This window comes from Mytilus californianus, unplaced genomic scaffold (assembly GCF_021869535.1).
Source record: "Mytilus californianus isolate M0D057914Y unplaced genomic scaffold, xbMytCali1.0.p SCAF_3, whole genome shotgun sequence".
Taxonomy (NCBI): domain Eukaryota; kingdom Metazoa; phylum Mollusca; class Bivalvia; order Mytilida; family Mytilidae; genus Mytilus; species Mytilus californianus.
The window spans coordinates 112,855,762-112,868,749 of NW_026262679.1; the positions used below are offsets into that span (position 1 = coordinate 112,855,762).

The 12,988-nt window shown below is 34.5% G+C and overlaps 1 protein-coding gene across 1 annotated transcript; it reads right to left on the reverse strand.

The window, feature by feature from the left end:
* Nucleotides 1–910: 910 nt before the first annotated feature.
* LOC127733724 (uncharacterized) lies at nucleotides 911–1,703 on the reverse strand. Its single transcript, XM_052243040.1, has 2 exons — nucleotides 1,524–1,703; nucleotides 911–1,274 (listed from the first exon to the last, which is right to left on the reverse strand). The coding sequence occupies exons 1-2, from the start codon at nucleotides 1,701–1,703 to the stop codon at nucleotides 948–950; spliced, it is 507 nt and encodes a 168-aa protein (XP_052099000.1). The 3' UTR covers nucleotides 911–947.
* Nucleotides 1,704–12,988: the final 11,285 nt, after the last annotated feature.

Here is a 12,988-nt window from a genome sequence, read left to right on the forward strand (position 1 = left end):
AATACAAAAGTACATAGTGTTTCATGATCCATCAACTTGTAGCAATGCTGTGTGATTGTTGCAATACTTTTCCCCCTTTCTGATCCGCATCTTTATAAAACGATTTTAAAGGTTTTTCTGGTGCCGGATTTGATATTTATATTACGTCAATCATAGTTAAAATCTTTTGTCATAAATCAAGCCGTTTCTAACAGCCCAACTAGACCTACATTTACCTCGGATTGTTCTTGTTCTCACACGACGCAAATTAACTACAATACCTTTTTAAAAACAAGAAAAAAAACCTACACAATCCGTTAAAGATGTATTTACGATGTGATATCAATCGGTTATCTAAAAGTATAACCATGGTGCCTTCGATGACTGTTTTATATCTACTTGTCACTGTGGTGGACGTTTCATCCAATAGGATATCACCAGTCCAGAACTAAGCATAGAAGCGAGGACAATATCATTGATATTTTTATTTACATGATTTTAAATGAAGTTTTTAATAATTGTTAAAATTAACCTAAACACTAAGGTTTTTCTTCCTGAGGCATTAATGACCTTAGTCTGATATCTGGAATTTTAAGAATGCTTTTCTTTGCAAAATGTCTTTCGCTATCTAATATTCTTCCATTTACCAGCAGTATAAATTTCCCTCACCCTTCATCCCGTTCGCTCTACCTTTCAGAACCATCTGTTGTATTAATTGTTAATTTGTTATCGATCTGAATATACATGAAATACTTGCAACTGGACGTTAAGCAAGCAAAAATCAATCAATAAAAATTACCGTTTAAATACTTGGTGGCTGACAGTGATATGACAAACAACACGTCTTGGTATGTATGATATATCAACAAATGAAATTACAAGAAGACACTATGCTATAATAAAATACATTAAGACAAATCGTACTACATTTAGATGTTTTAAAAAATGTTAAAACACATAAACTGTTTTCATTGGGATTCTCGACAACATAACATTGCAGTAAACTCCTTCCTAAATTTTGTTCCGCTCAATATGTACAACACAAAGCTTATAGCATTGTTTGAATACATTAGAATGTTGACAATGGCCCACATCATGTTAAAAAATGCACTATCTCTCCCTTTTAATGTATCCCTCAAATGTTCATACTGTATCAAATATATACTTATTGGTATGTTGCAAACAAGAAACACTGAGTTCAAAGTAAACAGAGTAATACTCATGGAGGCTAGTTTCGAGGACTGCGTGACACTAGATGGCGTTGTTAGTGGTGAAATATGGCGATGAATCGCACGCTTATGCTGAACAACTTTTATAATGATAAACAGATTTCCGGTAAATAAAATGCAAAATGGGAAAAGAAAAAACACAATTAAATAAATCCATGGCCATGTTGATGTGAAAAACTCCTTGTAGCTTTTTGACGTGTGAGTACATTTGGTAATTGATTCCGTGCCGTTAATGATTTCTATATAGTCCCCGATTCCATAAACGATATGACTGTTTATTGCTAAAAGACAGCATGCTATAGATACTAAACTCACAACAGCAGTGTGTCGTGAACATTTGTATTTACCCGAAACCGGGTACCAAACAGCACATAACCTCTCTACTGTGACTGCCACTTGAATCCATGCTGAAAAGTCCAGCGAAAAATAAAGAATCCACGTGTGAATCTTACAAAATGTATTTCCAATATGGCGGATATCAATGTCGAAAGTCATAAACATCCATTGTCTCAATAATCCAGTATATAATACCAGAAGATCGGAGACGGCTAAAGCAACGAAGTATATGGTACAAACAGACTTTTTGAGGTTCTTTCTGCGTAATACTATAATTGAGAGAATATTTCCAGTAGTTCCAAATAGAAGTAGGAATGGTGGTATGTATTTCCACAGTTTTATACTGATTACATATTCAGGATACAGAGTTATATCATGAAAAACAAACATAGAATAATCAAAAGATTCAGTCGTGGTCATTTTTCATATGCCTTATCCTTATTTTGATACTTTTTTATATAACGGCTGGATGACGTACTTGATAGGACCGTGTGACTAATGAGATTATAGAAACAATGTATTTTTGATGACAAAACGACTTTTACAATTGCAATTTATGGTAAAATTGTAATTAAAGGTGTGTTTGAACTTGATTGGACCTTATCATTATCGACAATACAGGAAAATGGCGCAACTATTTGCATTTAACTGTTTAATAACCAAAAAATCAACATAATAATACTTTACTTAAAGTGGAGATGAAAGCTGTAATCTTTATTCGATTTACTCTTCAATTCATTGACAATAAAAACTACTCGTTATAAATTATCAAAACTCTTTTATTCTGAAAAATTCTATTTGGAATAAATCATCAGTGGGATGCGGACAGTCGAATTTATGTATGACAGTTTATTACCATTTGGGCAGAATGACAACTTAATACCTGTTTAACTTTAATTCAAAGCAAAAACATCAAAATTCAATGATGCATTTAATTTTCCTTTTCTTTTTGGTGTTTATTTCGCTTAAAAACCCCTAAAATCCACAAATAAAACTTGGATACGGGTTATGTTCTTCTCATATTTTATGAAGGTATGATTCTAAACCCCTAACGGGAGGGATTGTGCTTGATTTTCAGATGATTAAGACATAATCTTTCAATCAGTTTAATTGAGGTCTGGAGCTGGCATGTCAGTCACTGCTAGTAGTCCTTTGTTAATGTATGTATCATTGTCATTTTGCTTAGTTTCTTTTGTTACCTATTCTGACATCGGACTCGACTTCTTTTAAACTGTGTTTTACTGTTCGTATTGCTGTGTGTTTCTTTATTCTACATTGGTTAGAGGTATAGGGGTAGGGTTAAGATCTCACAAAACATGTTTAACCCCGCCGCATTTTTGCGCCTGTACCAAGTCAGGAGCCTCTGGCCTTTGTCAGTCTTGTATGTTTGTTTTAATTTTAGTTCATTTATATGTTTTGGAATTTAGTATGACGTCCATTTTCACTGAACTAGTACACATTTTTATTAGAGGCCAGCTGAGGCCCACCTCCGGGTGCGGGATTTTCTCGCTGCGTTGAAGACCCATTGGTGGCCTTCGGCTGTTATCTGCTCTTTGGTCGGGTTGTTGTCTCTTTGACATATTCCCCATTTCCATTCTCAGTTTTATTGGAATAATCTTTTCAAACGAAGGAAATCTGTTTGGATAATTTTTGCATATCTATAAATTAAACTTCATTAGAGCAATCACGCGTTCTTACACTATTTGATATTGTCCTATCATATGAATTTATATAACCGCCTCGGTGGCCTCGTGGTAGAGTGCTGGCTTCGAATGCATGAGGTAGTGGGCTTGATCCACGACCGGGTCATACCAAAGTCTTGACAATCTTTATTTGCTGTATCTTTTCTGAGCACGCGGCATTTAGAAACAACTTGATAAAATTCAATGATGTATTAATGTTAGAACAAAGACTGTTCGGCTCGGAGTTGAATAATGTCTCCGGATGAGATGATGTGTCTTCCTGTGAACTAGCACGTTAAAACTCCGATCCAGCGAGTCAGACTAGTTCAGAACAGGGTTCATAAAATTATAAAAATAAGATGTGGCATGATAGTCAATAAGACAACTATCCAACAGAGTTTAAATAACGTGAACATAAAAGCAGTTATAGGTCATCGTGTTCTCGTCCTGTATATGCATTCAATTTGACGTTGGAAGTTGATTAGCTATTAATCTATCAGTCATAAATTTATAAACATGTATATGCATATGTCAAAAAGCACATTTTCATTGCAAACCTTGTGCTCTCGAAACCTCTCTGACTAAAACCCGTCTAAATTCCATTTAATTGATAAGTTCAACACACTTACCGTTATCTTGATGATATTTTTTCGTTAAATAATCAAGAATTCTCTAAATATACTGCCGAAATTTACCCACAGCAACTTACTTTAAATAAATCAAATATTAGCAATCAGTGTCCTTTCCTAGATTTAGATATTTCAGTTTTACACCAGAAACTCTACACAAAAATTTACGGCAAAAGGGATGATTTTTTTTCTGTCCCTATTGTTAATTTTCCTTTTTTTGACGGTGATGTTCCTCTGGCACCATCTTACGGTGTTTATATATCCCAACTCGTTCGTTATGCCCGTGTCTGTAGTGACGTTTTGGATTTCAATGAGCGTAAACTATGTATTACTGGTAATTTAAATTATTAAGTCAGGGATTTCGTTACCACAAATTACTTAAAACCTTTAATAAATTCTTCCACAGATACAAAGATTTTGTTTGCAAGTTTGCCTGTACCTGTAAAAAACTTATTTTAGACGGAATAGCACATCCTAAATTTGTTGTAACCGAGCCCGGATATTTATGTTCGATTTCTAAAAGGTTACCAATTCAACACTGTAATTAGATCTTTGAATATTGTTTTTATTGGTGTAAATATTGATTTTTTTATCAGTAAATTAAAATCATACTAATAGTTTTGTTATACACATGCATTTTTACGGTACTATAATCTGTCGATCCCTTATTTTGGCATTCACAAGGTCATGTTTTTCTCTGACTGTTAATCACGTCTTTACACTAAATCCATTGGATGTTGGATGTGTACTGATTGATATTTTAGTCTTAGATACATGATTTTTTTTATTAGTTGTTATTGTCTTTAAACTAGCCGTCAGTAACTACGAGTACTCTCAAATCCGTACTTGATGTCATTTTTGTTGTCAGGGATGAGGGATGGATAAATACCCTGCCACGTCCGGTCTGTGTGTATGTTTGATGTTTTTCTGCTTTGTATCGATCTGATGAGTTAAGCCTTTTTCAACTAATTTTTATAGTTTGTTCGTATGTTGTGCTGTTATACCACTGTCCCGGATAAGGAGGAGGGTTGATCGCTCACAAATATTTTAATCCCGCCACATTCTATATGTGCCTGTCCAAGTCAGGAGCCTGTAGTTCAGTGGTTGTCGTTGGTTCATATGTCATATTTGTTTTTCGTTAATTGTTTTGTTATAAATTAGGCCGTTCGTTTTCTCAATTGAATTGTTTCATACTTTTCATGTCGGGGCCTTTTATAGCCGACTATTCGGTATGGGTTTTTCTCATTGTTGAAGGCCGTACGGTTGCCTATAATTGCTTACATCCACTTTTTTTAAATTTTGGTAGATAGTTGTCTCATTGGCAATCATACCTCATCTCCTTAATTTTATAGTATTATACAGTATTATTTTAATGTACTGGCCAATATTTTGATGTGTTTAATACCGATACTGTTCAGTTATTTACATTTTCTTTAAACTATGATTTGTCCATCGATCTCTGGGTAATTAGAAGACATGAGATTAATACCTTCTTTCTTTCCCCATCTGCGATTTCAAATGTTTTCACTCTATTTTCTCTGTGCTGTACCTGGCATTGTTAGATTAGTAAAACATCGATATACCTTATACTACCTCTATATTTATCTTTGTATTTGAATTTTGCCTATGAAAGGTTAATAAATATTTTTAATTGTTCAACGTTTAAAATTGTGATAAATAAAGTACCATAATATATGGATTATTTATGATCATTTATAGTTATAAAAACAAAACTATACCTAACGATATTTCATCATTTTAACACAGATGTATCATGTTAAGGTGGGCGAAAAATATACCAGCATAGAGAAGTTACAATTTTTGAGTCTCTACTAGAGACTCTCTAGACGACCATTCATGGAAAAAGCTGTGATATCTTCTTTCCCCGAGTGACTTTCGTGAATATAGAGCTCACATGTCGCAGAAAAACCGTCATCTTACTATAGCCTCATACCACTTAAATAAAGCTACTGCATTGACATTCCAATTCTAAAACATCATTTTATTAAATCCCCGCTTAAAAGAAATGTATTTATAAATGTTATAATGAACACGTGTATTTGTTTTGACATTTGTCACATGACTAGATATAAGGTCTACTCTGAATTACTGAGTATTTCACGAGCCAAAATAAGCGGGAAGAATTGTAACGGTAAATCTATGTTTAATTATGTGTCATTCGACGCTTGCCTTCGGACAGTCCAGTCTGGTCATTTCTGACCCCACCCACCCACCCACCCACTTATATTTAATCAATGTTGTAAATTGATTTATTCATACTTATGGTTGAAGTGGACGTTTTTAAGATTAATCATGCTTGAAAAGATTGTTAACAAAAAATATTTCTTTTGTAGATTGTGTATTGGTTAATGTTATGTTGAAGCAGCGGCTAAGGACGTGCAGACAAACATTGGTGCATTGTAAATGAAATGAATAAAGTTGCTTAACTGTACTGTCCAGGCGAGCTGATAACCCAAATAGTGTTTGGTTTTTATTTATAAATATTTTATGTTTGTTTGAGTAGACGAATAAGAACATAAAGGAGGAAGTTTACTGGTTTACCGCTGTCCATCCGTGCGTGTGGGGGGTTTTCACACCCATCGCGTATCAATTTGCTTTTTACCGAATATCTATAGCGAAGAATCATTAGTAAGCATGAACTCAAAGTACATATTGTTCCTAAAAAAAAAATGTAAAATGCAGAGTAATGAAGCAAAACGTAAGTGTTCCTTTCAGTCTTTCCTTGATGAAGAACAACAATATATGTATTTTCTTTTTATAAAGTATTTAACAAGGATAGATTTAAAAGACGATATATATATTTATTAAGCAAAGAGTAAATTCTTAAAATATAAGTTAGAAAATAATGAGTTTTATTTGTATTGATTAGACTGTTGTTATCATGTGTATACAGTGTACACGTAAAAGCACTGGCAAATGTTATCCTTCACATGGTTCATATCCGAACGATTTCAGAATCACGAATCAACGTGCATTGTCTCAACTGTTCTTGTATTTTTCCTGTCATCATCGCACTGACAATCTGTGAATATTAATTTTCATCGCAGAATCCCATATCTCTCTATACGTTCTGTCATGTCGAATGTTAGTTGTAAGCGATACTACACAGTTGTCTTATATCAGACCTACAGAAACAGCAGTTCTCCATACTTTCTCCATAAAACTGCCCACATGCGCCACAAATTGTAGCATGTTTAACTAAATCAAGCATTGGTATTTCTAGGGGATCACAAGGATTACAAATGTGGTGTGGCACTGCAAAGTGGAAAACTGCAAACAAAATTAAGATGTACATCTGTATAAGGTAAAATAAACGACGACCTTGAGTCTTGTCACCGTACTAATTTTAGAATGACAGAAGTTAAGTTGTGAGATTTATAGTCGATTATGATGGTTTGCCCTATGACATATATCCGGCATAATAAGTACTTTTAACTTTCATTCAAAAAATATCTGTTACACCTTTCTTCACCCATCTTTTAACGAGATACTTTCATTTGTCAAATTGTTTTAACGGATATCAAGGTTCGATTTTTATGCGTTTTATTAATGCATCAAATATTAAAGACTTTCCCTAAAAACGATCTCGAAGGAAAAACCAAAGCATTTGTAATTTTTAAAATTTATTTCATACCGTAACTATACCTATCCTTCTTTAGATGCATTTTTATTACGCCAGTTTTCATTGGAACAGAAGGCTACGTCCTCGTTGATTCGGTACATCTGATTATGTGTTGTTAGTCACCGAAGGTTACATCCTCACTTGGTCGATACTAGTGATGGTAGACTGTTAAGATCCGACACGGTCACTTTACTGTTTTCTTAATGCATCGTGCGAGAATGCATGCAACCACGAGATCACTAGGACGGTTCAAAATGAAATAATGTGATTACGTGCGTTATGTAGACGGAAGTTGTAACCTTCGACTTGCGTATAATTATATAAAAATAAGGAGACGTGGTGTGATTACCAATGAAACAACTAACCACCAGAGACCAATTGACGCGAATGTAAATAATGATAGGTTACCGCACAACCTTCAATAATGAGCAAAGCGCATACCGTATAGTAAGCTACAAATGTGAAACAATTCAAACGGAAATAACAACGGCCATGATTAATTTTATGCGATAACAAAACACGAAAAACAAATGACAGACAGCAACCAACGACAACCACTGAATAACATGCTCCTGACTAGGGACAGGCACAAAAAGAATATGACGGAGTTGAACGTATTTGCGAGGGCCCTCCATTCCCAACTTGACCTGTGACTGTGGTGTAACAGCGCACCACAACAACAAACTGTAAAAATCGGCTTGAAAGAAAATGACTATTCAGATCGCCACGAAGCACAAAACAACTAAAGAACTAACAAAAAGACAAAAGACACAAAGTACCTATACGGGAGTACTCGCAGTTGCTGTAAGCTACTTTAAAGCCAATCACAGCTAAAATTATCATGTTTACCAGACTAAAATATCAACTAGTATACATCCAATGGATTAAGTGGGAAGACTTCATAAACAGTCTGAGAAAAACAAGACATTGTGTAATGCCAAAATTTGATTATCGACAGGATCACAAGTGATTATAACTGTATAGAAATCCATATTTAGTTATGTTTCAATTTATTAGGAACCAAATCAATGTTCGTACCGATAAAGACAGTAGTAAAGAATCATACTGTAGTATTCAATGGTCTTAAACTGATTATCTTTTATAATAAGTTTATTCAAAGGAACAATACTGTTTATCGGAGATATTTTTTAAAGTAAGTTCTCTGGTGTAAATTTATGCCGTATGATTAGAAAATTTCTGATTATTTAACGCAAAAATATCACCTGGACATTAAGCAACCAACAATCAATCAATCATCAAGGTAACGGTAAGTGTAATTCATTTTTTGAACTTAGACGGATTTTTTACGGACTTAGGGCATATATTGTGATTCATAACAATACTCGAGTGACTCTTCTATTAAAGAAGTGCAATTGGTGTACACAGGAATACATAATACTCCTCGATAAACATTATTGCCGAAACGAACGTAGATGTTGTCATTGGGAATAAATACAGATTTAATAATTTCATCACAATTTAGAATATTTACTTTTTCTGTACAGAAGAAGGCTTTATATGACTTACTTTGACTTGACTTAATCCACTTCGTCCCAGGGGGAACATAGGGCGACCACAGTGGCTTTCCATCTTTTCCTGTCCTTGGCTAGTTTCTCCCCATGTTTTTTCCCTATTTTCTGTAGGTCAGAAGTTACATTTCTGCGCCAGAAGGTTTTTGGTCGCCCTCTTTTACGATGGCCTTGAGGATTCCAATCTAACGCCTGTCTAGTAACGTGTGTGTTGTTTTTATGTAACGAGTGTCCAATCCATTTCCATCTACGTGTTGTAATCGTTCTTTCTATTGGTTCTTGTCTTGTCCTTTTCCATAATTCTTTGTTGCTAATAGTGTTTGGCCACTTAATTCCAATAATATTTCTTATGCACCTGTTCATTAAAACTTGTAATGTTTTGGTAGACACAACTGTTAGTCTCCAAGTTTCTGACCCATAGAGAAGTATAGATTTCACATTTGAGTTGAAGATCCTGATTTTGGTGTTTGTTCTGAGTGCTTTGCTCCTCCAAACTGGTTTAAGGATAGCAAAGGCTTGTTGTGCTTTTCTTTTTCTAGATTGAATAACTTCATCTATTCCTCTTGATGTTATTGTGACACTTCTAAGATATGTGAATTCTGGGACATCCTCAATTTCAGCATCTCTAACTTTGGTTTTGTTAAGTTGTTGTGCGTTAACCCTCATATATTTCTGTTTTGCATTTATGTACAGTTCTTCTTGTTTTGCAGTTGTTTCAAGGTTGGTTGCTTGGTTTTGTGAATCTTCATGGCGGTGGGAAAGCTGGTAGATATCGTCTGCAAAGTCAAGGTCTTCGAGGCATGACTGTAATGTCAATTTAATGCCCAGAGGAGTATTGTATGATTTCCGACTCACCCAGTCTATAACCATCAAAAAAAGGAGAGGGGAGAGTAGACATCCTTGCCCGACACCAGTTGATAAAGGAAATGGATCTTTCAGGGTCCCCGCATAGATCACTTGACATGTAAATCCATCATAGAGCTGTTGGATGACGGATATGATCTTTTCAGGTATTCCATAATATCTGAGGATGTTCCACAGTACTTGATGGTCTATACTATCAAAGGCCCTCTCAAAATCTATAAATGTTAGGTATAGGGATGTCTGCCATTCAATAGTTTGCTAAATGATGATTCTTAGTGTGTCAATTTGGTCAATACATGATCTCTCTTGCATGTTCATCTCTCAGCAAATAATCAACTTCTTTCTTTAATCTTTGTAAGATGATGTGACATAGGACTTTTCTATGAATAAAAGGCAAAATAATACCTCTCCAGTTGCTACAGATCGAGTTGTCGCCTTTCTTTGGTAGTTTAATGATGATTCCTTTACGCCAGTCTTCAGGTATATGTTCGTCATTCCATATTTTGTTAAGTAGTTGAAGTTTATCAATACAGATGTTATCCATTGCCTTAATAGCTTCAGGGGGTATGTTGTCAATTCCTCCTGCTTTTCAATTTTTAAGTTGTTTTATTGCAGCATGTATCTCTGTTTTAGTTATTTAATCCTGTCTTGATATTCAGGACCTGTCTCCCTACTATGTTAGGTGGGTCTGTTGGAGGGGGTCTGTTTAGCACTTCTTCAAAATGTTCTTTCCGTCGTTTTAATTGTTCTTCAATTTTGATAATTACATTGCCATTTTCATCTTTAACTGGAGCATTTGAGTTGGATCTTCTGCCGCTAAGTTGTCTAGTTGTATTGTAGAGAGATTTTATGTCTCCTTTGCTACAGGCAATTTCTGCTCCTTGTGCTAGTTGTTCAACATAGTCTCTATTGTCATGTTTACAGTTCTTCTTCACTTCTTTGTCTTTCTCCCTACAAAGGTCTTGTGTTTGTCTTTTCTGTTGTCTTGTGTTTGTCTGTTCTGTTGTCTTGATGTGGCATTTAAGACTTTTTCTTTGGCTTTTCTCCTTGCTTCAACCTTAACCCATGTATTATCTGACATCCAGTTTTTGCGTTTATACTGCATCTATCCTAATGTTTCCTCGCATGTTTCTAGGATTACATTTTTTGCCTGTTCCCATGTGTTGTTAATATCATTGTTCTCTATATCCAGGTCACTTATATGAGTTGCAGCAAATTGTTTTGTTATCTGATTTTTCAAAGGACCATTATACATTAAATAGGAAAACTTCTTTTTGATAAGATTGTGTGGAAGTGTAGTGTAGAGAGTAGAAAAGTCATGACTATCTCAACCGTTATACATTTGCGTATCGGTATTAATAAAAGTAAAAAAAGTTATACAAGTTTTTATCGGCATTAATAAGTAACGATTTTGTGTATAACTATTGAACCTCTTGTAGAAAGTCACGAATTCATAACTATAAACTCTTTAACACCTAGGATTCGTAACAGATAAGACAAAAAAGGGCTATGCAGCTCCCTACCAGTAACTCAACGGCAGCTAAAATTGAATTAAGACTGATATAAAAGAGAGGATATGTGCAATATATAAATAAGGAGATGTGGCATTATTGCCAAAGAGACAGCTATCCACCAGAGTCAAAATAACGTAGATGTAAGAAACTATATAAGTCGCATTAGTGCCTTCAACAATGAGCAAACCCCATATCGTATAATTATTCTTTGAAGATCCCGATATGACAAAATATTTAATCATTTAAACGAAAAAAACCAACGGCCTATGATAGTTGCTTAAATCCATTTATTTATCAACAACAAGAAAACATAACTCAGAAAATCAAAGACTGAGCTACACGAACCCTATCAAAAAGGGGATTAACTCGTGTGCTCTGGTAGGGTCAGCAGTTCCTGTTCAAATTGTGTCGCCCGTCATTGATATAGTAATGAGTCATCTTCAGTGGTTAGGCATGTAACAATGGCGGATAGGTATAATGTCTCGTCTGATCATAATACATTACCAAATAGTCCCCAAAAAATAATCGGTACATTTATGTTCTCTAAACAAAACCAAAAACCGGGGGCGATCTCAGGTGCTCAGGAAGGGTAAGCAGGACTTATCCGTATGTGAAAGTTTGAAACGAAAACGAGACTTTTACTGATAGAGACAACACAAAATACAACCCTGTAAACAAAAGTAAAAGTAACACGAAAGCTATGAATGAACTCGGGAGTAAACAGTTGCTGCTTCACACGTGGAATCGGATTATCCGATTTTGCTTAAAATAGTAAAACAAGCAATAAAAGACTTGAAAAAAGCACATAAACTGTTCATAAAGCACATAAACTGTTTCATAAAGCACATAAACTGTTTCATAAAGCACATAAACTGTTTCATAAAGCACATACACTGAGTAGTATCTACAATTTAGATTTATAGTCTGCAAAACAGTGGCATTTCGAACCATTCACAAAAAATAAGTGAGTAAATAATCTTTTTCAATGTCGGGAATTCAAATAAACATGTATATATATTAACCTGGAACATGAGTTCTTTAGAGCTCTTATCACACGCTGATATAATACAAAAAACATAACATAATTAATTGCATATAATAAAAACATATCAAGCAATTGCAACACATACAATGTCATCATTATTAATACAAACTATGCACATGCAATATAAAAACAAAGAAGCATATATACATATAATCCACAAACAAGCATTACAAAGCAGAACATACCAATAACCTAAGCATATCCAAAAAAAACAAACAAAGGCACTAGTAGACTTAAGCACAAGGATAATAGGATGTCAAGACTGCATATACCTCTTGAACTGATAACTTTGTTTTTCAATCCTGAAATTGCTTAATGATTTTGTTATCAGTAAATTAAAACCATACTAAATATTACACATAATTATGTACTTTCACGTGACTACAATCTGTCGATACTTATAGTTTGGCATTTCACAAGGTCATGTTTTTCTCTGACTGCTAATGACGTCTTTACACTAAATCCATTGGATGCTGGATGTGTACTGATTGATATTTTAGTCTTAGATACATGAGTTTTTTCATTAGTTGTTATTGGC